The 24,595-nt window shown below is 42.3% G+C and overlaps 3 protein-coding genes across 5 annotated transcripts; 2 read left to right on the forward strand and 1 right to left on the reverse strand.

Moving 5' to 3' along the window:
* The first annotated feature begins 13 nt into the window (after positions 1 to 13).
* On the forward strand, positions 14 to 10,419 carry LOC110976367 (double-stranded RNA-specific editase 1-like). 3 transcript variants are annotated; one of them, XM_087148188.1, is made up of 8 exons: positions 14 to 162; positions 701 to 887; positions 1,408 to 1,510; positions 1,927 to 2,078; positions 2,360 to 2,478; positions 3,082 to 3,190; positions 5,927 to 6,169; positions 7,217 to 10,419. In XM_087148188.1, exons 2-8 carry the CDS (start codon positions 737 to 739, stop codon positions 8,776 to 8,778), a joined length of 2,439 nt encoding a protein of 812 aa, XP_087004314.1. In that variant the 5' UTR covers positions 14 to 162; positions 701 to 736; the 3' UTR covers positions 8,779 to 10,419. The 3 variants fall into 3 exon arrangements, with proteins under 3 accessions (XP_087004314.1, XP_087004315.1, XP_087004316.1); XM_087148189.1 differs by having other exon boundaries at positions 7,226 to 10,419; XM_087148190.1 differs by having other exon boundaries at positions 29 to 162; positions 724 to 887.
* On the reverse strand, positions 8,965 to 16,898 carry LOC110976386 (uncharacterized). The gene is made up of 7 exons (XM_022229600.2): positions 16,466 to 16,898; positions 14,424 to 14,486; positions 13,461 to 13,589; positions 12,828 to 12,995; positions 12,467 to 12,597; positions 11,835 to 12,112; positions 8,965 to 11,662 (listed from the first exon to the last, which is right to left on the reverse strand). Exons 1-7 carry the CDS (start codon positions 16,511 to 16,513, stop codon positions 10,629 to 10,631), a joined length of 1,851 nt encoding a protein of 616 aa, XP_022085292.2. The 5' UTR covers positions 16,514 to 16,898; the 3' UTR covers positions 8,965 to 10,628.
* Positions 16,899 to 17,919: 1,021 nt separating this feature from the next.
* arpc2 (actin related protein 2/3 complex subunit 2) lies at positions 17,920 to 23,309 on the forward strand. The gene is made up of 9 exons (XM_022230433.2): positions 17,920 to 18,135; positions 18,259 to 18,293; positions 18,780 to 18,892; positions 19,032 to 19,264; positions 19,481 to 19,574; positions 20,182 to 20,308; positions 20,631 to 20,731; positions 20,863 to 20,963; positions 21,286 to 23,309. Exons 1-9 carry the CDS (start codon positions 18,062 to 18,064, stop codon positions 21,308 to 21,310), a joined length of 903 nt encoding a protein of 300 aa, XP_022086125.2. The 5' UTR covers positions 17,920 to 18,061; the 3' UTR covers positions 21,311 to 23,309.
* The last annotated feature ends 1,286 nt before the right edge of the window (positions 23,310 to 24,595 follow it).

Consider the following 24,595-nt stretch of genomic DNA (forward strand, 5'->3'; position numbering starts at 1 on the left):
GCGTTTTGTCTCTTGGTGGCGCTTTATAAAGTTACCGGATGTAAGATAAGAAACCGAAGGCGAAGTCGAGACATTGACAAAATAGGAGTAATTTTTATTCAGAATTTAAGGCCCAGGAAAGAATTTCCTTGCTTGCCAGCAACATTGTCACGAAGCTGGACGGTAAGTTAAGCCAAAAATACTATTTTTGTTAAAATTTTGTCGTTTTTTAAAGATAAAAGTCAATCATTACATGCACATCGTGCGTAGACATCATGGATGCATGGATCTGTCATCTGACCTGATCACGTGGGTAGTCACTAGTACAGTACTACGTGTATATAGCGCATATTACGGAATGTCTGCACGTGCTTATTATCATTATCCCTGCACATTGGGCTCACATCATCTGAACATTCCTGAAACTATCTCAGCTCTCTGGGGAGTATATTAGCCTGATGCTGCCATTTCGTCGCAAACGGCTAAACATAATCGTGTCTGCCCTCACAGGTACCCATTTACTCCTGAATGGAGAGAGGTAAAGTGACTTGCCCAAGGTCATAACATGCTGCTACCAGCTGGATTCGAACCCCCGACCCTATGATTGGAAACTACAAACCCTAACCACTTAGGCCTTAGGCCCCCCAAATGCCGACAATGGTGAAACAGTTCTTGAATTGTAATTAATATTTCTCAACATATCCTGCCCTCTCATGCATAGTCATTCCGCACCCCTCTGACCAGACTCCCATTCAAGATGGCAAACTGCAAGACGGCAGTCAGCATACTGCAGGAGCACTGTGCTCGGCAGGGCATGACACCCATCTATAACACCATCAGTCAGGAGGGCCTATCCCACCAACCTAAATTCACCATCAACTGTACAGCTGGACAAACAGTAGGCACAGGTAGGTCAAACTCAAGCTACGTTGGACCTTGCCAGTTGTTTAAACATTGCATCTGTCCATTCACTCCTGGTACGCAATGAGAGAAAGCCAGTTTGGAAAGAATTCCAAGTTCAAACGCCACTTGACACCCTGTGCACCAACCCTATGAGACTGGTCTGAAAAATTCCACAAGTATTTTCTGCCGGCAAGCACAGGGCTTACATGTACATGTACCTCAATATCTTCCTTGCTAAATTCAACATTTTAGATCATGTTATTGCTCTCAGATGGCTAATAGATACATTTAGGGGAAAATAAGTACCCCTCGTATCAAGAAATCTTTCTGCCATTTTGTCCAGTATCCAGTTCATACACTTGATGGAAAGGTATTTAATGTCTCTCATTTTAAAGTTCATATAAGTAGCTATCAAAACATCACAAAGTAAATATTTATCTTAATTTTCCAATGTTTTGAAGTTTACCTCATGGACGGTGGAGATAGCGTTGATGTGAGTTTGTCGCTCATCTTTTTCCTTCACAGGAGAAGGAGTGAGCAAGAAGAGCGCCAAGCAAGCCGCCGCTGAGGCCGTCTTGCAACAGTGGGAAGTGGAGATCCCCAAACTAGACAGTGTCAAAGCGGAAACGTAGGTCTTTTGCCCCCCTCCCCCGCCAGACCCCTTCTAAGCCTCGCTTCCCAGTTACTGGTGGGATGGTGTTCCTTAGTCCCTACCTTACTTTTGCTGAAGAACCTTCCTGAGTCCATCAGACAGGATGCCCTCTGCATGAAAGTCATCAATTCAATCTACATGTTAAAATATATCTTAATTTTTTCTGATGATCAAGAATTTAATAATAAACAAGATAAATAGTATTGTTTGGTGTTTAAAGCAAAATTACTTATGTCAATACAGAACTCTGGACATCTGTTTTGCAGTCTTGTAACTTCTCCTAAATATTCACTGTATTCTCAATTATTGGAGATGAACACCATTTGTGAGTAAAAACCTTGATTTCTCCTAATTGTAAATTTTTATTTCCTCCCTTCTGTTCATGCATCAAGGGTTGACCCTCCCAACCCTGTGGGACAGCTTCAAGAGCTAGTCACATTCCTCGGTTGGAGGCGGCCGGAATATGATGAGATTGAAGAAACAGGACCCCCACATGACAGAAGCTTTGTAATTGGAGTCACCGTGGGAAAGTTCAAAGAGCAAGGTTGACTATTTTGTTGTTGACATATACTGTACATCCTGTTTATAGATATGAAGGTACTGGATAACATTTGCCAAGTTTCCTGCTGATGTTTCAAAGTCTCTTCCACGTCCATAGTTCAAAGAGCAAGGTTGACTATTTTGTTGTTAACATATACTGTACATCCTGTTTATAGATATGAAGGTACTGGATAACGTTTGCCAAGTTTCCTGCTGATGTTTCAAAGTCTCTTCCACGTCCATAGTTTGTAATCTAATTTTTTTCCTTGGCCCCTGTGTCCACAGGAACAGACAAAAGTAAACGTCTTGCCAAGCGCACAGCCGCCAAGGCTATGCTGGAAAAAATCAAAGCCTTGCCACCAGATACAGACCCAGGAATCGAACCCGGAACCACCAAGTCCAAGGTACAAGGGCTACAATTCATGGTGTATGAGGATGCATTGTTCAGACTTGATGTTTACCTCCAGTTTCGGGCACTTGGACATGTCTTTTCTTCTTGGCAGGTCACGTGACAAAGATCATGTGAGCTGTTTGAGGTTGTTCATCAGCAATCCTTTAACCTGCCCCAACCAGATCCACCAAAATCCACCAAGAGGTTTCAACAGATTTTGCCATATTGAGGGAGGTAGAGCCCAGCCTCTGTTACTGGGCATAGAGCTTGATGCCCTTGAAAGTACAAAAACTGTGTCACTGATTCCATGCACATTGGAAGAATTTGAAGGATTTAGGAAGATTGTGAGCAAAGTTATTGAGGACTTAAGGTTAACAACCACTCATGTCCTAATTCCTGATCCCTGATTTGAGTCTCACTCCATCTGTCCTTGCTCAGAAACACACTCTTCAGTTTTCTTCCTCTCACTCAACTTCTGAATTGCCATCTTAAATTCCTTTCCTTTCCTTAGTGCAGCCTTACTCCAAAATTACTCTGATCACAAAAAAATTTACAATAAAGTTTCCTTAAAAATAGTGAGTGATGACAATTTAAATTGTATTGCCTTATTCGACAGAAGAAACAGGCTGCAGATGCACCAGCTGCCAAAGCAACTGGCTGCTCGCTGCAGTTCGCTGTCGGACAGAACATCGACAGACTCCGTAACAACCCTCTCAACTTCCCAGGTGGGTCCCATTTCTCTTGTACCTCTTCTGTGTTGGTACCCTATTTTTGAAACTTCCCTCTCTCTTCTTACATAACCATAATCATGAGGATATGTGATGGTTATTCCTCTGAAAACTTCTTCTGAGGGAATATCTCATGACTCTGAACACCTGCAACGTTTCACTTAGAATGCTTCCCTGCTCCTATTGAAGGCTCTGGCAGTTGTCAGGCTTTATCCCTAAGGTGCCTGCACTAACTCCATTGCCCAGTTTCATGGCACTGCTAAGCACTTGACTTTGCGGTCACAGAGGCTTTGCATAGAACATGGAGAACGTAAGCAGCAAGCACAGCCAAAGGCATGCTAACCTCAGAGGAAAATTTGCTTAACTGAGCTAGAGAAGATGTACATTTAACAACAGAAAACTCTGTGCATGTGCAACTGGTTAACAACAAGCCAGACCTGCCAACTGGTACGATTTAGCTGGGAAATTCTGGAACATACGATCGTACGTTTTCTCCCCCATAAAATATGGGTTTTGACGATATTGACACGCCTGAAAAAAAAATGTAGTTCAACGATTGCGAGTGCACATTATACTAGAAATATACAGCCTTGAACGTTTGCACATGTACAATGTACATGTACGTGAGTACAGGGTAAGCATGCACGTGTACGAGCCTCATGTGTAAACAGCATCCAGTAATCATCCGACGTTATTGGCTGCCCATGAAATGTCAATATTCATGTTGCATTAGTGGAACTCTTCAAAGCTGCTTGTGCGTCAATGGAAGTAGTGACAAACAGTCTCCAGTATTTTATGTAGCCCACGTTTCACGTCCTCCGTAAATATGCGGCTTGAAATAAAGTTACTAATTTTTCCGCTTTCACCGCAATAGAAGGCCTCGTGCCCGGCAAGTGGTGCAGGGCAAAGGAAATTGTGTTGTACATTATTGCACAGCTTTTACAGATTCCGTGTGCATCGTTTTTTATGAGATTTCAAACAATTTTAGGACATAGACTCATCAACGTGTCCATTACAACACCTGTGTATGGATTGTTTAAAGAGGGTCCCATTTGGATGCAATCTTTGACAAGACTGATCCTCAAGTTAAAAATCTGCAGAAATGAAAAAAGGAGGGAGGCATTTTACAGCCGGCCAGCGAGCAGGCGACAATTCAGCACCAGGAAATTCCAAAAGCCTGGACTAGCGATGTGCATTTCAAGATTTCAAAATTTGAAAACGTGATCAATAAAGGGGGAATAGGGCCATATCACTCTTCAACCTCGATAATGCATTTCTCATGTGATTATTTTATGCGTTAAGAAGTGTTGGCGCAATCTTGTCAGGACTAGACCCAATCCAGACAAGTGGTCAAAACGCTCACGTGGAGGAATAGGCCTTTTCTCATTTTTGCAAAATACAATTTTTTAATGAAAAATACTACTTTTGAATTTTCAGAATACAGTTTTGTGATTCAAGAGGTTGGCAGGTCTGCCAATCACATCTATAAAATAGAGCTTGAGGCCAGCTAATATTTCTGCTACAGTAAGAACAACTTTTCTGCTATACTGTGAAGCAGCTCTGTGAAATTGGGCAGAGACCTTTCCCTTCCAGCTTGGAGTACCGCTCGGTTTGATATGGAACAGCTACTATCCTCACATGGAATAACATACTAATCCAGGACACTTCATTCCAACTGGAAACATGCAACAAAACTACTTGTTTCTGGCAGGGACAGGCAAAGTTCCAATGGAGGTCCTCCAAAAGAACCGGGACGTTTTAAGTTTCAGAACCACTCTGATACCTCCATGCACCTGCCAGTATTCCATTCATTTGTCATTTGTGTCTGCACTTTCATTTTGGTGTACATGTGTAGATGTGACGTATAGAGTACGCTCAAAAGCATTGCAGAAACCCAGCGAGTGCTACCTGTGTCGTGTTTGTCTGCTGTGTCGTCATTGTGTGGTGTTAAGCATTCATTCTTCATTTTAGCATGGCCAGTGGTTTATGGGGCAAAAAAAAATCTATATGTATGCACTCACTGCTGTCCCTCATGTGAAGATAAATGTAACATCATACCAACAGGTTCATTTTCCATCAATTTGCTGAACGCTTTGACCATGGATCATGCTATTTTCTGCCGCCCCAGCCTTTCAGCCTTGATTACTTTTCTTCAAACTAAAATTTGTAGCTAGTCCAACATAACAGCCAAAACAACCTACAGTGGACCTTTTTTCCCTCTGTGGTCAGAAATGATTATTGTAAAGTACCTTGCTCAAGGGCACAACTATTTCCATCATCATGCAGGATTCACACTCACTGTTTGAAAGTGTTATCCCAGGATTAAGTAAATTTACCGTTGTTAGCACAGCTTTGCCAAAATGTTTTGCACAAAAAAAATTTTCTTTAAGTCTGATGTCACTCTGGTGGGTTGTGCTTTATAAGCTGATCATCTGCATTAGAAAACAGAAACAAACACACTGACTGCAACTTCTTCCTCTTAACTTAGGTATCCCTAATCTTACCCTCTTTTCTTGGAATAAAAGGGTAAACAGCTAACTTCTTCAGAAGTTTAATCTTTATCCATAGTTCAATTAAACCCAAAACCAAATGTGAATTAATTAAAAAACATGTTTATCTTTACCAAAAATGACAGAAAAAGTGCCACCTGCAAGCCTAGCAGTCAACATTTGTAGCTGGTCAAAATAGTTATAGCAAAACTGGCTCTCTAAGTAACTCTTTCTGCCTTTGCAGATGCCCAATCCTGCCAGATACTGCAATTGATAGCCGTCGAACAAAACTTTGCGACCAGATACATTGACCTCCCTGAACCTGGCCCCAACAATCAGTACCAGTGCCTGGTGGAATTACAGACCTCACCCCTGGCTGTGTGTCATGGCACTGGTCAGAGGCTGGACAGCGCTCATGCCACCGCGGCTCGTAATGCCCTCTACTACATTAAGACGATGGCTCAAAAACCGCCCGATGCACTCATCGGTAAATCATGATAACTAAGCTTTGAATTTATAATTACAAATATGCGAACTATTAGCATCTTCTTTAAACGTATTCATGGATATAATGCAAATCATTTCCTGTATTATAGCTGCAGCGTTTCTTTACTTATGTCATAATTTTATCTAGATACATCCTTAGAACTTCTTTGAGGTACATATAGTTTGGAGAGATCCTTTCCATGCTTTCTATTTCAATCGTGTATCTTTGGCAAGTATACAAAGTACACCCTCATCAAATAAAAACTGTAAACTCTGATTAGCAAGGTTCTGGTTGGCTGGACAAGTCAGTTTGTCGTTGGTCTTCCATCCTTGAGGTTTGACAAGATTTTAAGCTTTGTCAGCTGCTGAAATGAATGAATGAATGACAATGGATTGGTCTTTGTCTCCTTTGTTTTCATGTGGATTTCTTCTTGTTTGGGTTAGAGAAAGTGGCTTCTTTTTTCAATTTCATATGTCATCTGTATGTTGTTTGTAGAATTTGAATATCAGTTGTCAAAACCCCTTTGTTTATAGATGTAGATACTACTTTTTTAAAAACCTTACTTTTTAAAATGAACTTGTTTCATCTGTTCAGTAGATAATTCAATACCAATGCATGCATGCATTGTTTTACAGTCTGAAGTAGACTAAAAAAAATTTCAAAAAACAATTTTTTATTCTAAGGGGCGGGAGATGCAGCAACAAAGATATTTGCAAATTGAATTCCGACAAGTGAGCATATCTATTGAACCTCTAAGGCATGCTGTCAAAAATATGTATTTTTAAGAAGCTAACTTGTTAGATCGTGCTGAGTAGTATGTTATAGATTATTCAAACAAGTGAATTAAAAAGACCTTGATATTTCCTAGCTTGTGTAATAGTATGGTTGTGTATTTGTGTCGTGGTCAAACACAAAACTTCTATTTCAATAGCATTTTGACTGGCAGTTGTTTCTGACCCGCAGTTTAACTGTGCAGTCATTAATTTTAAGACGGCTAAGAAAAACCATCTGTCGTTCTTTATGAGTCCCTTGTTGAATTCTCTTTAGTTCCTACAGATATAAAAGATGAATTTGAGCCACCTTCTCACAAGAACCCAGTCCAGATGCTAAATGAGATGACTGTCACTCCACTGGACTTCAGCATGGTCGACAAGAGTGGACCACCTCATGAGCCAGTTTACGTTATGAGTATCCAGCTAGATGGGCAGATCTTCACTGCAGAGGGTAAGAAAAAAAAAGAAGCCAAAGAAGCAATCGCTCGGAAAGCTCTGCTTACAGTTTTTGGCATCAAGTCACCTGATAATGACGGGCTTCTATATGCCAGGACTCGGCCAACACCGAGTGTTTTATACTCTACTTGGTCTGCCCAGAAGGCTCTCATTTGTGCCAACCTCATCCAAAACCTCATTGAGGCTAAGCTCCGTGAGGTTACCCTCAATGATGGACAGCATAGATACCTGAAGTACAAGGTGCTAGCCGGGATTGTGCAGTCAGACGGTGAAGCTGTGGAAAGCTTGAAAGTTGTCTGCCTAGCAACGGGAACCAAGTGTCCTCTAGCTGAGGAGCCTCACACAAAAGGCACAATCATTCATGATTGTCATGCCGAGGTCATTGCCCGTCGCTGCCTGAAGAGGTACCTTATGGAACAGCTCCTAGAGTACCAAAAGAACCCCAGGTCATCCGTCTTTGATGGTGGCATCAGTGGGATACTGCAGTTAAAGGAAGGAATCCGGTTTCATCTGTATATCAGCTGCCCCCCTTGTGGAGATGCTTCAAGTTTCATCAAAGAGGAGCGCAACATGGGACACAATGATGTCCATCCTGGCAGAGGAGCTAGAGGCATCCTCCGTGCCAAGATCAAGCAGGGAGAGAGCACAATTCCTCTGACTGGCAAAGCCACCGCAGCTCCTGAACGCCTCTTTACAATGACTTGCAGTGACAAGGTAGCCAGCTGGAATGTCCTAGGAATTCAAGGTGCACTTTTGAGCCACCTCATTGCACCAGTGTACCTCTCCAGTGTGGTTTTGGGCATGCAGTACCACCCTGATCACCTCCCAAGAGCCCTGTATGGGCGCCTCACAGACCTCCCAGACTTACCAAGAGGCTACAAGTTGAATAAACCTCTGATGGTGGGCACCAGCAGACCAAGCCAGTGCCCCTTTGGTGCCTCACCGGCTGCTAAAGCACCAAACTTCAGCATCAACTGGATTATTGATTTGGATAATATCGAGGTGATTAAAACTGATAAAGGATTGAAAGAGGATGGCAGCTCATCTCGTGTCTCCCAAGAGAAGCTCTTCTCTACTTACATGGTCATTATGAACAAGTTTCCTTCTAGCAAGGGTCAAACCACTGGAGGTTCCATCAAGCAGTCCCCCCAAAGAGGTAGCAGCTCAAAAAAAGACAAACAGGGCAAAGGGAATGTCTCCAAAGAAAAGCCTCAGCAGAACTTCAAAGTTGGTAACACTTATCGTGAGGTGAAGGAGAAAGCAGAGGCTTATCAAGAATGTAAAAAGATCCTAAAAGCCACATTTCTGTCGGAGGGCCTAGGGCGTTGGCTGGAGAGGCCCAAAGAATGTGACAATTTCAGTATTGTACCTGATCAATGATTACCGGCTAGAGCAATATGCCTACATTCTTGTATGGAGGTACAAGCGTGTTCACAAACTCATGACGCCGAAACTCTTGTTAACATTTATCAGAGGAGGCTGATTTAAAACACACCTCTTGCTGTCACTGAATAACAGACGTATCATATATGTACAATGAACATGTAGTCAGGCAACTCACAAAAGTTTCTCGACTTTAAACCTCAGAGGTGTAGCACACCAGCGATTTATTTCTAGTAATGCTTATCACATAACACGTTTTAAAGAGCTTTTTTGTGGCGAGTGTCATCCTCGTTTGCACTAAATGGTTGATACCTCTGAACAGATAAGAAAAATTTTGGGATTACATTAAATGTATATATCCCCCCCCCACCGCACCTCCCTCAAACTCAAGTCCTCAGCCCTTGGATCCATGCCTCTAAAATTACACCCCGGTAGTTACTAAAATCAGATTTTTAATCTGTGATTTTTAGCAGCGGTATGCTGAGGTCGGCGTAGCCACATTTGGTATTCAAAACGATTATGATAGAGCTTTCGTGTCAACTGCAAAGTTTTCATGCTTCATGAAATGTTTACTTTTAATTATAGGTATTATTAGCAAAACGTATTTTAATAATAATAAACATGTACTTCTGAAATAATGAAGTTATTCTGATGTGACATATAAATAAGGACTATGTTTTACATAATAATAGACGGTACTGTAGTTTGCACTTTGTATCAGATATTTTTAAGCTCATTTCGACAAGCCATGTCCACCTTGATTCGTTTCGAGATAAACTATAAAATGAAAACCAGGTGTTGCTTGTAGGATCGGAATGGCATTTGTGTTCTGTGCTCTGTAGAAATGATGAAGATACCTTTCACATCCATTAGTGAGAATGTTGACCCTCTGTTCTAATGGCAGCCTGGGGCACATTAATGGAAACGTTTGAATTCTTTGATCACTTCAAAGAGCAGTCACCATACATTTTGCTGGGATTGGATTTCTTGAATTTGCTTTCATTAATTTCCAACCTCTGACATATTTAAATTGATTGCAGCCGGACCACTTTAGAGTTGGTGGTGCATCTAGGAAGTGTGCCCTGTTATTATCTCAACCCATGACTCGCATCCCTAGTCGTCATTTTGTCGACTTGGATTGTAATGCTATCAGGAATGATGACGTATATATTGTAGCGTTCTTGAAAATACACGGTACATCATGTTCCATCTACCTCAGTGGTTAATGGACCCAAAGCTACTATAGATGGTTCCCAGTTCCCGTTTTAAATGATAACTTTGTACTGACTAACAGTTGAAGATATTCTCTCCCCCCCCCAATAACCGTAAGAGAGTGATCAAAGAGTTGGTAGGTCCCCTTATTTGGGGGCTCTTTAATACATTGCTGTGCACGAATGATTTATTTTTTGTAATTTTTTTATAATCAAAAGTAATACTGAAACCATCGATATTTGTCTTGCCATGTTAGAAGGGATGATGTTGATTTGGTGTCATCTGACAGACTGAATTACATTTTCATGTACCGTTATTTTAAAAGTAAATTATGTACATGTATACCATAATGAATACTGTGTAGTTCTTACATGTATAGCGAAAAAGATAAATCCTCAAGTTGTACAAGGGCCTCTGGCTTGCGAATGTTGTATTGTGTTGCACCTCTCTACGGCTTTGTCAAACTTTTTATATAGTTATTTTTCTTCTTGAAATACTGGTTGTCATTAGTTGCTATGGATTTAACGGAGCCTCTCTGTCAATACGATTTGCAAACTCACGAAGACAAGCGACAAAATCAACACGACAATTATGGATAGGACGATTTCACGCTGTCGCATCTCTTCATTGATTGGTCAGTCAGTTTCATCGTTTTTGGCGTCTTGATTGTTATTGGTTGTTGCTGCGTCGTCATTGGAAACAACGGGCGTGTATGTGAAGGCGCTGTTGTCGTCTGCTTGACGTACGTCTTGTTTATGTTCTAAGGCGCGATACTGGAATAGCGCTGGCGAACTCGGCCTGTCTAGGTCCGACACCTGGAATTTCTGAATTGGACTTGGCAGAAGGTCTGGCTTCTCAAAATGGTCTTCATCCAACAATGTCTTCTCAAACCCAAAGGACATGCTCCGTGGTCTAGCCTCCACCGAGCCCTCTCGGCCATCCTCGACTCCTTCTAGTTGGCTGTCGTCGCTGAGAGACACTTCAGGCTTGCTCAGTTCTGAATTGCCGGCTGCGTCTTGAAGCAAATTGGCTTTTGACAAGATTTCTTCCATATCCCTGTCGTCCTCACTGCTCTCTGATAAAGACGTCTGGTCTACTTCACCGTTTAATTGAGTTTCCTGCTCAAATGCTTTCATCTCCACGCTGTTTTCGCCTTCGCCGACGTCACTCCCAATGCTGCCCTCGTTGGCAAACTCAGACATCTCAATCTCCTCAGGCTCATAGATTTCCAGCTCATCCTCGTCACTGCCTTCGTCTTCAAGCTCGCCGGTCACCCCCTCGGGAGAGTCGATCATGATGACCGGGGTCCCCGAGCCTCTGGCCTGGGACGGCAACGTCTGCTGCAATGCAGTGACTTCCTCTTGGGTCAGTTCGGAATCGAAAGACCTGTAACCTCGATAGGTCGCTTCAATCACCTCCTGCTCCTCTGGGAGAATTCCAGGCAGTTTGGCTATGGCTGATTTTGGTTTATAGAAGTCAGGGTCCGATCCCTCTCGCTGTATTTTGCGACTAAGGGTCGGTAGACCGTGCTCAGTAAGGAGTGGTGACTGAGGATCACCGTCTTCTGGTGAGGAGGAATGCGACGAGGAATGACGAGAGGTGCCAGCACCTCCTTCGGCTCCACGCACTGGAACATTTTGCTCTTGGTCTCCATGTTCATCTTGGCCGCCTGTTTGCAATTAAATTAGATAATTTGTGAAAGTTGATGAATGTATGCTACTCTTAATTTTGCCCATAGAGCATCAAGATCTCTAGTGAATTTAAACGCCCGCGTCCGCGTCAGCTTCATGACGACAACAATCAACATCCTCATCACCTCACTATCACCATTCTAACCTCACCTTCTGTTGAGGTGAATAGGTCATCCTCTTCATCACTGTTTCTCCCAGGCTCCGTCTCGCTCTCAGCTCCAACCCCAGCGCTTCTCTCCTGCAGCGACGGCGATGCCTCTATCTGCAGCTGCCTGCTGTGGTGGATGTCTTCAGAGATCCTCTCCAGGTTTCGGAGAGCCTCGCGATACCGCTTCTTGCACTTGGCCAAGAGCTTCTGGCGATTCTCTACCGACTCTTTGAGGTTCTCTAGACGGGAATAGAAGGCATCCCTGAGATCGTAGTAAGCTCTGCAGGAGAGATTAAAGACCTCTAGCGCGTTAATGAAGAATGTACAGTTAGGCTGTGCGTATCTGTCTGTCAGTTTACTTGATTTAATTTTCATCCACCATCAATCAGGATAGACATAAATGGATGAGCCTCTCTTTGTTCTGTGTGACCGTGTTCCATTTTTCTCTCGGTATTGGCGTGAAATTTTGGAAACTATTTTCTCAAAAAATCATTTCGTAATTAATTCCATCAATCAATCCAATCAAGGCAATAATTAATCAATTCAGTCTCTGAATTTACAATGTACTTTTGCTTTTTTTGTTCCCGGGAGACCTCGTGTCTCACATGCTGATTTCATCACCAGCTCTACTCACGCTGATTTGGCGATGCTCTTCCGTAACTTCTTGGCGAGCTGTTCAACCTTAGCTAGAGATTTGACGTAGGCCTTGGATAATTGCTGGTGTTCCTTCTGACCTCCCACCTTCTCCTGTTCAGCCATGTTCAACTGCAGTAACAAGACCAATTAACCAGTTTAGGATGTCAGAAATACCCAATGTCACTTGGGAACAAAGCACGCCCGTGGATCTGTGTTCGGGGCTGCGCTGATAGGGCAGACCTCCGAGGCGTTTCATTTTGGGCATGCGCTGTTGGAATACCAAACTGGCCTGTTCGTCTCGTTGCTTGTGCATCATTCAGTCATTTTCGCTCTCTTCTCAAACCCCAGCGCTAGCTCACCTTGACCGTAGCGTGGTTCAACATCTCCTGCAGCGCCGAATCAAATTCTCGTTTCTTGTTGCCTTGCATGGATGTTTCCTCCGCAATAGTGATGGTTTCTTTCGCTGCCCTAACCATCCCCACGGCCCGCTGGTAGGCGTACGCTGCCTCTTGCACCTTCTCGTGGGCCTTGGTGTCAGAAAATAATGGGTAAGTATTTGAATTCTGGCTTCCCATGATAGTGTTACAAGACTCTGTATACAAACTTGCTAATAAAAGATTCGAACAGTGTGATGTGCGTATGCCAATCACAACGCCTTCTTAGGCAAACTTTGCACTTCTCTTCACAAGTGTTTAGAATTTCTGGTCAAAAAGTTACCTCATACTTTTTCCAGCTGCAACTGTTATAACTTTTTGGAAAGCTGGTCTTCAACTGTCTACTTGCAAATTATCCTTCCCCAAAGCAAATACGATTCTGACATCCGCCTCATAGACCTGGAGCGTTTTTGCCAGCATAATGCCTACATGCATTCAGGCACCAGCGGGCATAATCCATCCGATAGAGATTCTACACCATCTGAAATTAACTCGGCAGTTTTTTGTAATTTTAAATTTATTGTTAGTGCGAGTGTAATGTGACCAAGTCGTCATTACCCTCTTGGCCTTGAGTCGAGCCTCGTGGTATGGCTTGGCTTTCTTGACTGACTTGCCGCATCGCTTGGCCGCGTCGTTCAGCTTATGGGAGGACTCAGTAAGAGTGATGCGAAATTGTTGCCTCGCATCCTGGATTCACAAAGGAGAATCTCGTAAATTAATCCGAGTAAAAGTATGAGTCATTACACTTGAGTACCGGCGCGCACTTTTGCAACATCTTCTTAGTCGAACAGGATGTAACGCGTGCGCACCAGCTGCACGTGGGCGTGGTGTCACCGCAGTGGCTTCGAGTTCCAGCAGTGCATGCCGAAAATGAAGGCGGCGCTATTTCGGTCCGATTTTTGCACTGTTAGGGGCGCGTATTTGGTGTAGTGCAACCTGTAGGAACGCGCACGCTGTCCATGGAGTCGAGTATAACGTCTTCCCAAGGCTGCGCGGCCGTACGTGTAGATTGTTCTCGATTGGCCTTTCCTTTTTAAATTATGGAACGCCAAAGAGGCAAAAACTTGGAGGCAACACATCGATCGTTCGTCAACATCGAGTGATAGACTCACTCCCCATACCGAACTTGCACGTTCTGGTTGCCGAGTTAGTCTGTAGCAGGTCGTGATTTACCAAGAGTGTAATTCGGAGCAAACTGGGGATGCTTTTAAAACCCTCCTGCGCTATTAGATAGATATGTTCCTGCAGTTCTTTCCATTGTTGATTGTTATGTTTTCTTGGTTATATTATCCATGTTCATCGCCAATTCTGTGGCATTCATGAAGGAAACACGCTTATCAAAATATCAGCTTCTGAAATTGTAGAGTGACCCTTTCTATTGGATACAAATTATACCAATATACTTGCACCTAGGTTCTATTAAATCCAGGCCACTTCCCTCCCTATTTCTTTTTAACCACACCAATTTAGAGTTTGACAGAATACTGGACGAAAGATGTACCAAGTTCTCATTCAACTCACATCAAGTTCTTTCTCCAAGCGATTGATTTCCTCCGACGTGCTGTTCAGCTTGTCTAGTTCACCCTGGTTTCATAAATGTAAAAATAAACACATGCATGAAGTTTACAATGAACATGCTGTCCTCATCCAAATCAGATATATCTTTGTCTCCATGTTTCTTCCATTTTCAATTTCTCAAACTCGGTTGTCATTTGAAGTTCATTCTTTCTCATGCAAAAATGGTCTGAAGTATAGACTAATCTGACGACCAGAGTTAGAAGCCATTACTGGGGGGCATCCTGTTCACATACAGATGGCACGCGCGCGTTAAATTTCTCTCAGACCGATAGGGATAGCTTAATTATTATTATCTTTCTATCTGGTCATGACTTGTCAAAATGCGCTCATGCGCTCAAAATGAAACCTGTGCGCGAGTGTGGTGGCGCACCCAGAAGGAATGGCGTCTCTTCGGATTTATCTACATACAAGTGTTCAAGATTTGCCCAATTTCCTTTGCTTGCACGAGCGCTGGGCGTGCAAAGGGCAGTAAGCCAATTTTGGTATTTCAAAAGCAAGGTCATTCGGGAACAAGGCATGCGCGCGAGTGGCTTGTGCAGGGCTTTGCTGATGGGGCAGACCTCGCACACTTGTCCGAATGACCTTGGACGCACTTCATTTGGGCAGGTGCTATTCGAATACCGATCTGGCTAATTGTTTTCGGTGCTAAAGTCATCACAGGCACAATCATATATCACACCGTGAAGCATGCAGGATATTTTACTTGGGCTGTAGTAACTTTGACCTTGTCAGAAACTAAACACCACCGAATGGCATCGGAAATTACCGTCTAGATTATTTTCACATTACTCTGTCAATGGTCTCGTGAGTTGTGTGTACCAATGCATTGACAGAAGTAACACAGCATAACATATCGAGTTCAAAACTGTGATTTGTGAAAACTATGCTTTATAAAGTCCCATTATTTTCAAAGGGAACAATGAGTTGCACATTCTTCACCAAAAAAATATATTTGGGGGGAAGGAAGAACTTGTTAACAATTAGTTTAGAAGTAGCAGTCTGTAACGTGGCATACAGTTTGGAATTTCGGACGGTTGCAAACAAGTTGGAATAAGTTTCCAGAGATCTGAGTCGTTTTTGTTTGTTTGACGTGTGGGTTAGGTTAAAACTATACATTTCAGCAGTGCTGCCGAAACTATACATTTCAGCAGTGCTGCCGAATAAAATTAGCAGCTATTGTTTCGGGGAAAATAATAACAGAGATATAGCCTGGTCGTGTTGTGGTACGTACTACAGAGGTACTTCCCAGGCTATTTCCGTAAGAGTCTTTCCACTACAGTAAGAGACAGGATATGACGAAGTTTCAGATTAATTATATAGCCGATGCCACTTGTCATGGGTGTTAAATGCTTGCAAAACAATGAAAGTGTCAGTCTTACTTCGTACTCGTACTAGGATATTGTATCAGTGTTGCGTATAATTCAAAGCCGCACAGCGTGTCACAGTAAGGATTTACGACTGATTGTTCTTTCAAGTTCAAAGGTGCCGGTGAATTTAGTTTTCCCCTCGAGAGCGAAATGCCAGAAATCTAAGTGAACGGGCCCTTTGAACTGACGCACTGCCTATAGGCCGGGTCTATAAATAGTAGGCCTACTTACACTCTAAACATTATCTTAACATTGAAATGATGAAATGGATATCAGTTTCATACGCAGTAATTTTTCAAGTTGTGCATAAGTAACTACCGTGAATGAAAACCCGATTCTACATGTATGAATCCATTATGTCCTCACAAAGAAAATGATAGGCCTATGTTTTCTGAAGTGAACACATAATGACTCTTAGCATCGGGGGTGGGGCAACACGACAGCCCCCTCCCCCAACTTCGATTGGCTGTTCATCAGGCACTTCACATGAACTGTGAACACAACGGTCCTCAACCCATTAAAACAAGGACGAACCATGCTTTATCACGCCATTTCGTTGGAGAAAAACCATCTCTGAATATTATTGTAATATTATCCAGTGATGACTATGAAACTCACCTTGATTCGAGGGTCTAGTCTGGTACCTCCTTGGTCTGGTTCCTCCATCGTTCCGTTCAACGTACGTGAAGTATAGAATGAGCCGGCTTTTTATTACATAAACGCCTAAAGTTCACAGTAATCTCTTCAAATTGACTTGCTCGCCGCTTGCTCGACTGGTGAATTCGGTGTGAAGTTAAGCTGAAAACTTCCTGTGCACATGATAGTTGAGTGTCCTGACTTCGGACGACAAACTTCACTCCTGAACAGTTTTAGGTGCAGCGATACTTTGGAATCTTGCAGGCTCAGCTAAGAATAAGATGAATCAGGCCTACAGCTCCTTAAACTGCAAAACCCGTTATTACTCGGGGTTTCTTCATCGACTAAACCACGTCCGGGTTGACTCGAGCAGAAACCCTGTTTCTGACTCTGTTCACTATCGTAAACACACGGGATATACTGGTAACAAGCAAAGTATCTGCAGGTCGAGAGGGGGCGAAGGTCGCTCCGCGCAGCCACGGCACGAATGATCCGCAAAAAAAATATCAGGGGGCGTATACTTTGCGTCACCACTGCAGGGAAGTACGGGGAAGATATGGAATTGTACTCAACACTGAACTCCCTGACAGAATTGAGTGTTCGTTGTTGGTACTATGCTGAATATAGCTTTTAATTTTACTTCTGTACAAAGCACTGGCAACGAGGCACACGGTTAGCCTGTATTCAAAGGAAATGTGGAAATTGGCGGTACAACAATCGCAGTACAGCCATCATGATTTTCAAGTTGGGAACTGTCATGACGAAGTTACAAAGCGGAAATTTCATCATCATATTGCCTTAGCGGCTGTACTCGGTGTGCATGGATGATTTCTGTTCAAGGCAATTAAAAGTCCTTGTTAATTTAGAGGGAAAGTTTTGGTGTATTCTTCATTTCAAAACACCAGCTATATATTTACTCATTATTTATGATAACCATCGTGGAAACGCCCCCTTCGTACTAACAAGCCACTTGATCGATTGTCAAGTACCTGTAGGAGCTACTCGAATTCAGTTCTTTGGTTATTTTTTAATAACTTATCGAATGACCTTTGATCAGTGGCATAAGCTTCATTTATTATCATGTTCAGTATACTTTAATGTAACACTTAAGTATGTCACGGCCAGGCATGGATCGTTCAAAATTGGGGCGGGGCTTGTATTGTAACGCTTGGCATTATTGATTTTTTTATTTTATTTTTTTGGGGGGACACTAGATCTATACGGAATTGTGCTAACAGAGTAGTCAAACCATGGAGGAAGGAGGGGCATGGTCAAACTGTCTTCCAAATAGATTTCTACAGTAAATATTTGTTCCTGATGTAACGGAGATAGACAGCAGAACGATTGTGTCCCGGCCCCTTAAAAGTCGGCTACTGTTTTATGTCCGACGTCGCGAGACCGCTAATAATACGTTGCGCCCCCATACGGTTCCTTTTGTCCATGTCAAATCATTTCCTCTTCCGGTGGTCGTGTCGTGGGGAGTGGATCTGGTTTGGATAATCTCAGACTGAAGCCGGAAAAAAAGTGAAAAATTTTCCAGATTCACCGAGTCGATTAGACCTTGAAAAAGAACCGAAGATGATTCTACTGGAAATCAAGAATAAAATACTGGAGGAGACATTATTAGCGAAATTTGAGGCGGCAAAGGCGGGGCAAGTATTCCGCTGGGGTAGCTGCACCAAATTCGTGATAAAAATAATTTTCATCGTTAAAATAATTTGTATAAAATTGAAGATTGAAATAAAAGGAATTGTATTTTCTTTCCTTTTTTACAGGAACAAAGTCGACAGTACAGACATTGTTATTGCAGGTATGAGAAAACTCTTTGCCACATTGGTACAGCTTATAAACATGTCAGACATCCGACCTCGGGGAATCAGGTTGGCGTAGACCTAGTGGTTCTTTCCTCACCTTCCACCCCGTGTGCATCCTTACGTGATTCACGGCCCAGTCCACATGTGGATTGGGTTTTCAGTCCCTGCCTGATTCGGTGGGTTTTACCCAGAATATTCCTTGGGTTTTTCCTCCCACCTCCAAAACTGCTTCTCATTTTACTGTGCCTGAGTCTTCAAATATTGGACGTTGGTGCGTCTCCTGGAGGAAGAAGCCTGTTAGATATGTTAGAACTTAGTCACGGTAGGCATGGTAGGCTTAGTTGGACTTGGCTAATTATCAGATCCATCCCTGTTGCCAAACAGTGTTTGATTTTTTTTTTTGGTGGCATATTTGACAAGGAAGTTCGTTTTCAAGTTGAAATGCACAGTGATTACCAAAAGCTGTTGTATCTTTCTTACAGATTACGATGGTGTAACATACCACATTTCCAACCCTGATGGACAGAAGACCAAAGTGAGGGTTAGCATTTCGCTCAAATTCTACAAGGATCTCCAAAAACACGGAGCAGATGAGGTAAGCTACTTCCAACCCCCTTCCCCCACCTTGTCAGCATTGAATCCTTGCATGCATTTATCTTTGTATGAATGTGATATTGCCAAATCTCACTCGCTGTAGTCAAACTAACAAGTTGTCCACGTGTCAAATTGTCTAGTTACTGAAGCGAGAATACGGCTCTCTCATCATTGAAACTGAGAAAGACTACAACGTCTCTATCCTGTATGATCTTGAGAACCTTCCCAACGACATCGCGGGAGAGGCTGCCAAGGGAGCTCTACTCAAACGCAACTGCTTCGCCTCAGTCTTTGAGAAGTACTTTGACTTCCAGGAACGTGAGGAGACAGGCCAAGAGCGGGCGGTCATCCATTACCGTGAAGACGAGACTATGTGGGTCACCTTCCTTGTCTTCTTTATCCTTTCTACTTCGAAAGCATACTTTGATTTTTTTCCAGAAATCTGCAGAACCATTGAGTAAAGTTAACAACTGCGTGACAGTTCTTTTCAAAGTATCTGTATTTGTGCTGAGTGATGCACAGATGGCTTCCTGAAGTAATTCATCTCATCTTACAACTTGATTTTCCTTCTTTTTTTTTAATCCCCCAGGTACGTTTCAGCTGAGAAGGATCGTGTCACGGTGGTCTTTAGCACTGTGTTCAAGGATGACGATGACGTCATCTTTGGCAAAGTCTTTATGCAGGTTGGCTATTGCCTTGTAACATGTGTAATGTCAGTGAAAGTCTCCACTATCAAATGTATTATGTCTAGCACACTTTTCGTCAACTTTTTGTAAACAAAACACGTTGAGTGAAATAAGACTAGAATCTGTGAGCTGTAAATTAGACCATTCCAGTGCTCTACCAACGAAATGATCTGGTCCTATCTTTGCTGTCTGTGTTCTTGAATATTATGTGACCAATATGGATCCTACAGTGTCTGGTAAAAACAGAAGAATTTTCTCCTGGATTTTTGGAATTCCCTCAGATTATCCGCTCCGACCGGAAATAAAAGAGGTCCAGCTTTTAAATGAAATTGACAGACCTTTGGTACAAACTCACCATATAGGCTCACAAGGTTATGTGCATTGGATGGTGGGCATGCTAAGTACGTACAACAGATTTATTCTGATAATGTGTGGTCTTTGCGTGCACACTGAACACCTGCAAGAACCCAGTTGGAAAACTTCGTACCAGTCTGTCTTTCTTTGGCCAGTGAGGGTGCACTTAAACTCCGGGCGGATAAAGTGATTTCCATTGCCGAATCTGATCATGGTCATTGATAAGCCACCCTTGTCTGTTGTCTTGCAGGAGTTCAAGGAGGGGCGAAGGGCGAGCCAGACTGCCCCTCAGGTCCTCTTCAGCCACAAGGAACCTCCTATGGAGCTGCAGGGCACTGATGCGGCAACAGGAGACAATATCGGATACATTACGTTTGGTAAGTCCTGAGGGTCATATAGAGAAAGAAATTGGACAGAATAAAAAAACGAACACCCAAAAAACTATTGTGTGAATGGTTCCGCCGTAATTCTCAAGAAAAGAGTTTCAAAAGACGATTTAGGAAGAGAGAACCCCGAGGACCTTTGCTTTCTTAGATGGATGGAATACTTTCACCTCTGATTTCCTCCTTGGGGTGCAGAAATGAGCGATGAGTTATTAGTTCCATGCATAACGGACGAGGGCGCTCCATAGCTGTTTGTGTTTGTTTCCAACGGTCTACTGAAGTAATGAAATCAACCATTTGTTTTGCTTTTCCTCAGTCTTGGAGCCCCGTCACACTAACCGTAAGGCCCGCGACAACACCATCAATCTGATCCATCTCTTCCGGGATTACCTGCACTACCACATCAAGTGCTCCAAGGTAACATCTGGCAAAGAGCGCCCCCAATGGCTTGCATATAAATGATAGCAGATGTTAGACGAATATTGTCCACCATGTGACAGTGTGTTAAGCTGCGATGCTCAAATTTCCAATGTGCTTGTTCCTAACAGGCCTACATCCACACTCGCATGCGAGCACGCACTGCAGAATTCCTGAAAGTCCTCAACAGGGCCCGGCCTGAGAACTCCAACAAGGAGAAGAAAACAATAAGGTAGACATTGTACTACTATGATGTCACAAATGAGCATTCTCATTGGGTCAGGGGGAAATCACATGACCACGCTGAAACAGCCAAGAAAAGACGGGATTTATTTTTCATTCCTGAACATTTGCAAGAACAGTTCTCTACCAGCTTCATCGTCACAAAATAAATTCTGAATCCATTGCGTATGTCTTATCCTTGCATCAATAGAAGATGTATTTTCTGATACCCCTCTTTGCCCTCAAGTGCATTTTAGATTAAAGAACTCTGATAAATTGTCAGCGACTGTCGTCATTTTGCACTTATGTTTTTCCTCTCTTGTATTCCACAGTGGAAAGACCTTCATCCGCAGTTAAATGCCAGTTGTGAAGAAGACGTATATCACGGATATCCTTTTCTTCCAGAGCTTATAAAATACACACAAATAAACTAACTGTGCAACTTTTCCAAACAAGAGAAATGGAAGAAAGGAAAGCATACTTTCACTGACCTTTGCTTTCCATTTCCTGTGTATATATAGTGCATTTTCATATGGGAAATGGCGGAAAAAAATTGTCTGCTGATTTTACTTTTATGTTTTGGGGGTTTGAAAGTTCTAAAGTGCATTCCTCAGATGCAAGAAAACAGAACAGGATTTATCAGTTTGAATTTTTGTAAAGAAAAAAAATCGCTTTTGCTCATTGAGCATTATTAAACTCAGAGTAAGTGGAATGCACCAATGGTTTTTTTTCACACTGAAGTTTTGCTTTTCTCAGAGCTGTGAAACATTTTAAAATTGTCCGTTTGGATTCGACATAGTGTGTGAAGGTCAATGAGTAATGTAAACATCAATTGATTTGATTGGCCTTGGTCAGTCACGGTTATAAGCTCTCTCAATTCCCTCAGTAAGGCCACGTCAATATTACTCTGCTTTGGCTAGGACTTACACGTACACCTATGGTTGCGATGGAAGCCGTTTCCCATGAACATATGTGATTCTGTCAGCCACAGCCCGTTGATTCATACTAAAGCTAACTACATGTGTGGCCAGTAGTTCAGATTGACAACCTGTAGAGACCAATGCCTCCAATTAAGGACGTGCATTTGCAGAAAGCTCATCAAAGACTACTGGTCATGTAAGGCAGTGCACACTCCTCGTTTTTCAACAGATGCAGAGGATCTTGTTTTCAGCAATCAAAACATGACAGACAGCCATTTGAAAGGTTGAAACTATGTTCACTTTTGGCAGAAGCTTCTTTGGGGAAACTGTGAAACTGTTCGATAAATGTTTGCAAACGTTTCCCCCACATGAACATTTCCAAGCCACATACAGAAGCATTTATAAGTCAGTGGTCTCTTTGTAATCATTTAGAAATGTAATCGTTTCCAGAATGTTGTAATGTCAGTCCGGTTATTTTACCAAAGTAGACTTCATTTCAGGAGTAAATCTGTGGCAGAAAAGTAGATAATATGAGGTTGTAGGAATCTCCTAGTTTCTCAATGTGTCGAATTCTCGTGACCATTTGCTGTGGTATTATATTTATGATTTGTGTGCGTAATGTCCTATCTTCAATTTGTGGTCTCATTTCTGGATGATTTCTATGCATGCACAATAACAGCTTGCCTATCAGATTTGAAACATAACTGGGCCAAAATTGACCTCCAAATACAGAGTTTGCCTTATTTATTTCTTTTCCAAAAGCTTCTAGCCACGTGGAGATAAAATGCCATTCTTAGGCCACAAATTAGTTGCAGCAAACCAAAATACAGACCTTTACTGACAAATTTACACAATGATAAAGTTGGATATCGTAACAAAGTTTCTAGAACTTGTGGAAGATGTTTGATTTAATTTTATATATACTCTAAAGTTTAATTGGATAGCACCCTTCATCAACCAAGCTCTTCAGTTATAAGCTGGAAGTTGAACTTATTCTACAATGCCATCAAAAATACTTTAGGTGCAGGCCGGAAGTCTACATTATTTTTTCACATCATGTTGTAAAATTTTTAGCTGTTATCTCCAAATGTGTCTTTGCAAGAGATAGTTGCCAGCATACACCATTAGAGTTGGTATCAAAAGTAACAGTTGTCAAGTAGCCATTTTCTGATTATTCTGTTAATGTATAATTTCAATTCTCTAACAAGACCAAATCTTTTGCTTGTTAATTTTTTTTAGATATGGGTATTTTTGATGAGTTAAAAAACACCTGATCTTTCTTCAGTAAATATGGTTGTCAGCTATGTATACTGGGTAAGGTGTGGGGTTAATTTACAGGGCAAAATTATGCAAAATAACAATGTTGGTGATGATAATAACTATCGTATGACTCTAGATTTCTATCATCGACAATTAAAACATCTTAGCCAAGAAAACTTTCTTGTTTGGGGGAGTTTATTTATGTAAATATTTTGCTTTTTTTAATGCATTTTTAATACATGTAGCGTTGAAATGTGGGTCAATTTATGTTGTATTAGTTTATCTGAAGTTGGTAATGTTACCCACACACCAGTTAGTCCGACTGTTTGAGCAGGAAATTTCAAAAATTAGAAAAGCGCATTCCCCGTCTTTTATAGAAAACACGCTGGTCATTTTCAAGCCCCCTTCCTACCCAGATCCGTGCCCCGCCCGATCGATTCCCGGTGTCGCGTCCCGTCTCCGTGTGGCGCAGACAGCGCCACTATGAGTTCGCAGAAAGTTGTACGTGCAAAAAGTTGAATGTGCGTATCATGGGCCGTTTTCCAATACTCAGCTTCGGCTCCGTCTCAGGCTTCAACTGTTTTTAACTAGCTGACGTTGAAGCTGTAAGCGCAGTAATCAAATAAGATGCAAGAAAGCCAGAAATTACAGTAATACAATTTAATTCAAACGCTTCAGGTCCACAAGCGGGGATTGGTTTTGGGAACGAAGCCACAAACGGAGCCCAAGTCGAGTATTGGAAAAGGGCCATGGTGCGATATGATGCATGTCATCACGTGTTCACGGTGTGTTCTAACGGTACGATTATATAGCGCCGCGCTATACGATCTTTGGTGTAATCTTAGGTCAGGCCTCAGGTATTTATGTGCTCATTATGATTATGGTGTTCCATATGTGCCATCCAGAGTCGCATTTTTCAACCGGCGTCGCATTTTTCAACCGGCGTTGCATTTTTTCAACTTGCGTCGCCTTTCAATGTGAATAAGCCATTAATCATCAATGGTCAGCCTTGGTCCAGCCGGACCTGACGTTGTTGACGTGGATGCTAAAAGGGTGCGTACATATTTTTAATGGTTATGGAAACGGCTAAGTTAGCATGTATGCGTCGATTAACTGTATGTAAATAAGTTAACAACCCTTTAATGAACCCGATTACTCGTGGAAGTTCACCTCGCTCAATTTGGTTTCTTCTCACTTCTGCAAGCTTTTTGAGTAAAAAATGTCCCCGTACTGATGATTACTAGTTGCCACAAAAATTAGACCCAGTATAGCAGGCCCATTGTTCACTCTGGTTGGGATGGTATTTGCCGTCTTGCAGACACTGCTTCCCGAGGGAGCGTTTATCACAGTGCGGTGTATAATTTAAAATGTAATTACTCTTGGCAAAGAAATGTCACGCACCATAACTTTGAGAAATTTTACTTTTTCTTGATTAAAAGAAGTTGTCAGCAATACAAAATCT

This window comes from Acanthaster planci, linkage group LG17 (genome assembly GCF_054643075.1).
Source record: "Acanthaster planci isolate LZ-2023a linkage group LG17, COTS_SCS, whole genome shotgun sequence".
Lineage (NCBI taxonomy): Eukaryota > Metazoa > Echinodermata > Asteroidea > Valvatida > Acanthasteridae > Acanthaster > Acanthaster planci.

Excerpts from the sequence above, each read along its gene's own strand:
- arpc2 (XM_022230433.2), top strand. The coding sequence starts at position 18,062 with ATGATTCTACTGGAAATCAAGAATAAAATACTGGAGGAGACATTATTA. Across the intron at positions 19,265-19,480 it reads TACCGTGAAGACGAGACTAT|GTACGTTTCAGCTGAGAAGG; the intron begins GTGGGTCACCTT and ends TTAATCCCCCAG. Across the intron at positions 20,964-21,285 it reads AAGGAGAAGAAAACAATAAG|TGGAAAGACCTTCATCCGCA; the intron begins GTAGACATTGTA and ends TGTATTCCACAG.
- LOC110976367 (XM_087148188.1), top strand. The coding sequence starts at position 737 with ATGGCAAACTGCAAGACGGCAGTCAGCATACTGCAGGAGCACTGTGCT. Across the intron at positions 2,479-3,081 it reads CCGGAACCACCAAGTCCAAG|AAGAAACAGGCTGCAGATGC; the intron begins GTACAAGGGCTA and ends CTTATTCGACAG. Across the intron at positions 6,170-7,216 it reads ACCGCCCGATGCACTCATCG|TTCCTACAGATATAAAAGAT; the intron begins GTAAATCATGAT and ends AATTCTCTTTAG.
- LOC110976386 (XM_022229600.2), bottom strand. The coding sequence starts at position 16,513 with ATGGAGGAACCAGACCAAGGAGGTACCAGACTAGACCCTCGAATCAAG. Across the intron at positions 12,598-12,827 it reads TGAACCACGCTACGGTCAAG|TTGAACATGGCTGAACAGGA; the intron begins GTGAGCTAGCGC and ends TTGTTACTGCAG. Across the intron at positions 12,113-12,466 it reads AAGAGCATCGCCAAATCAGC|AGCTTACTACGATCTCAGGG; the intron begins GTGAGTAGAGCT and ends TCTCTCCTGCAG.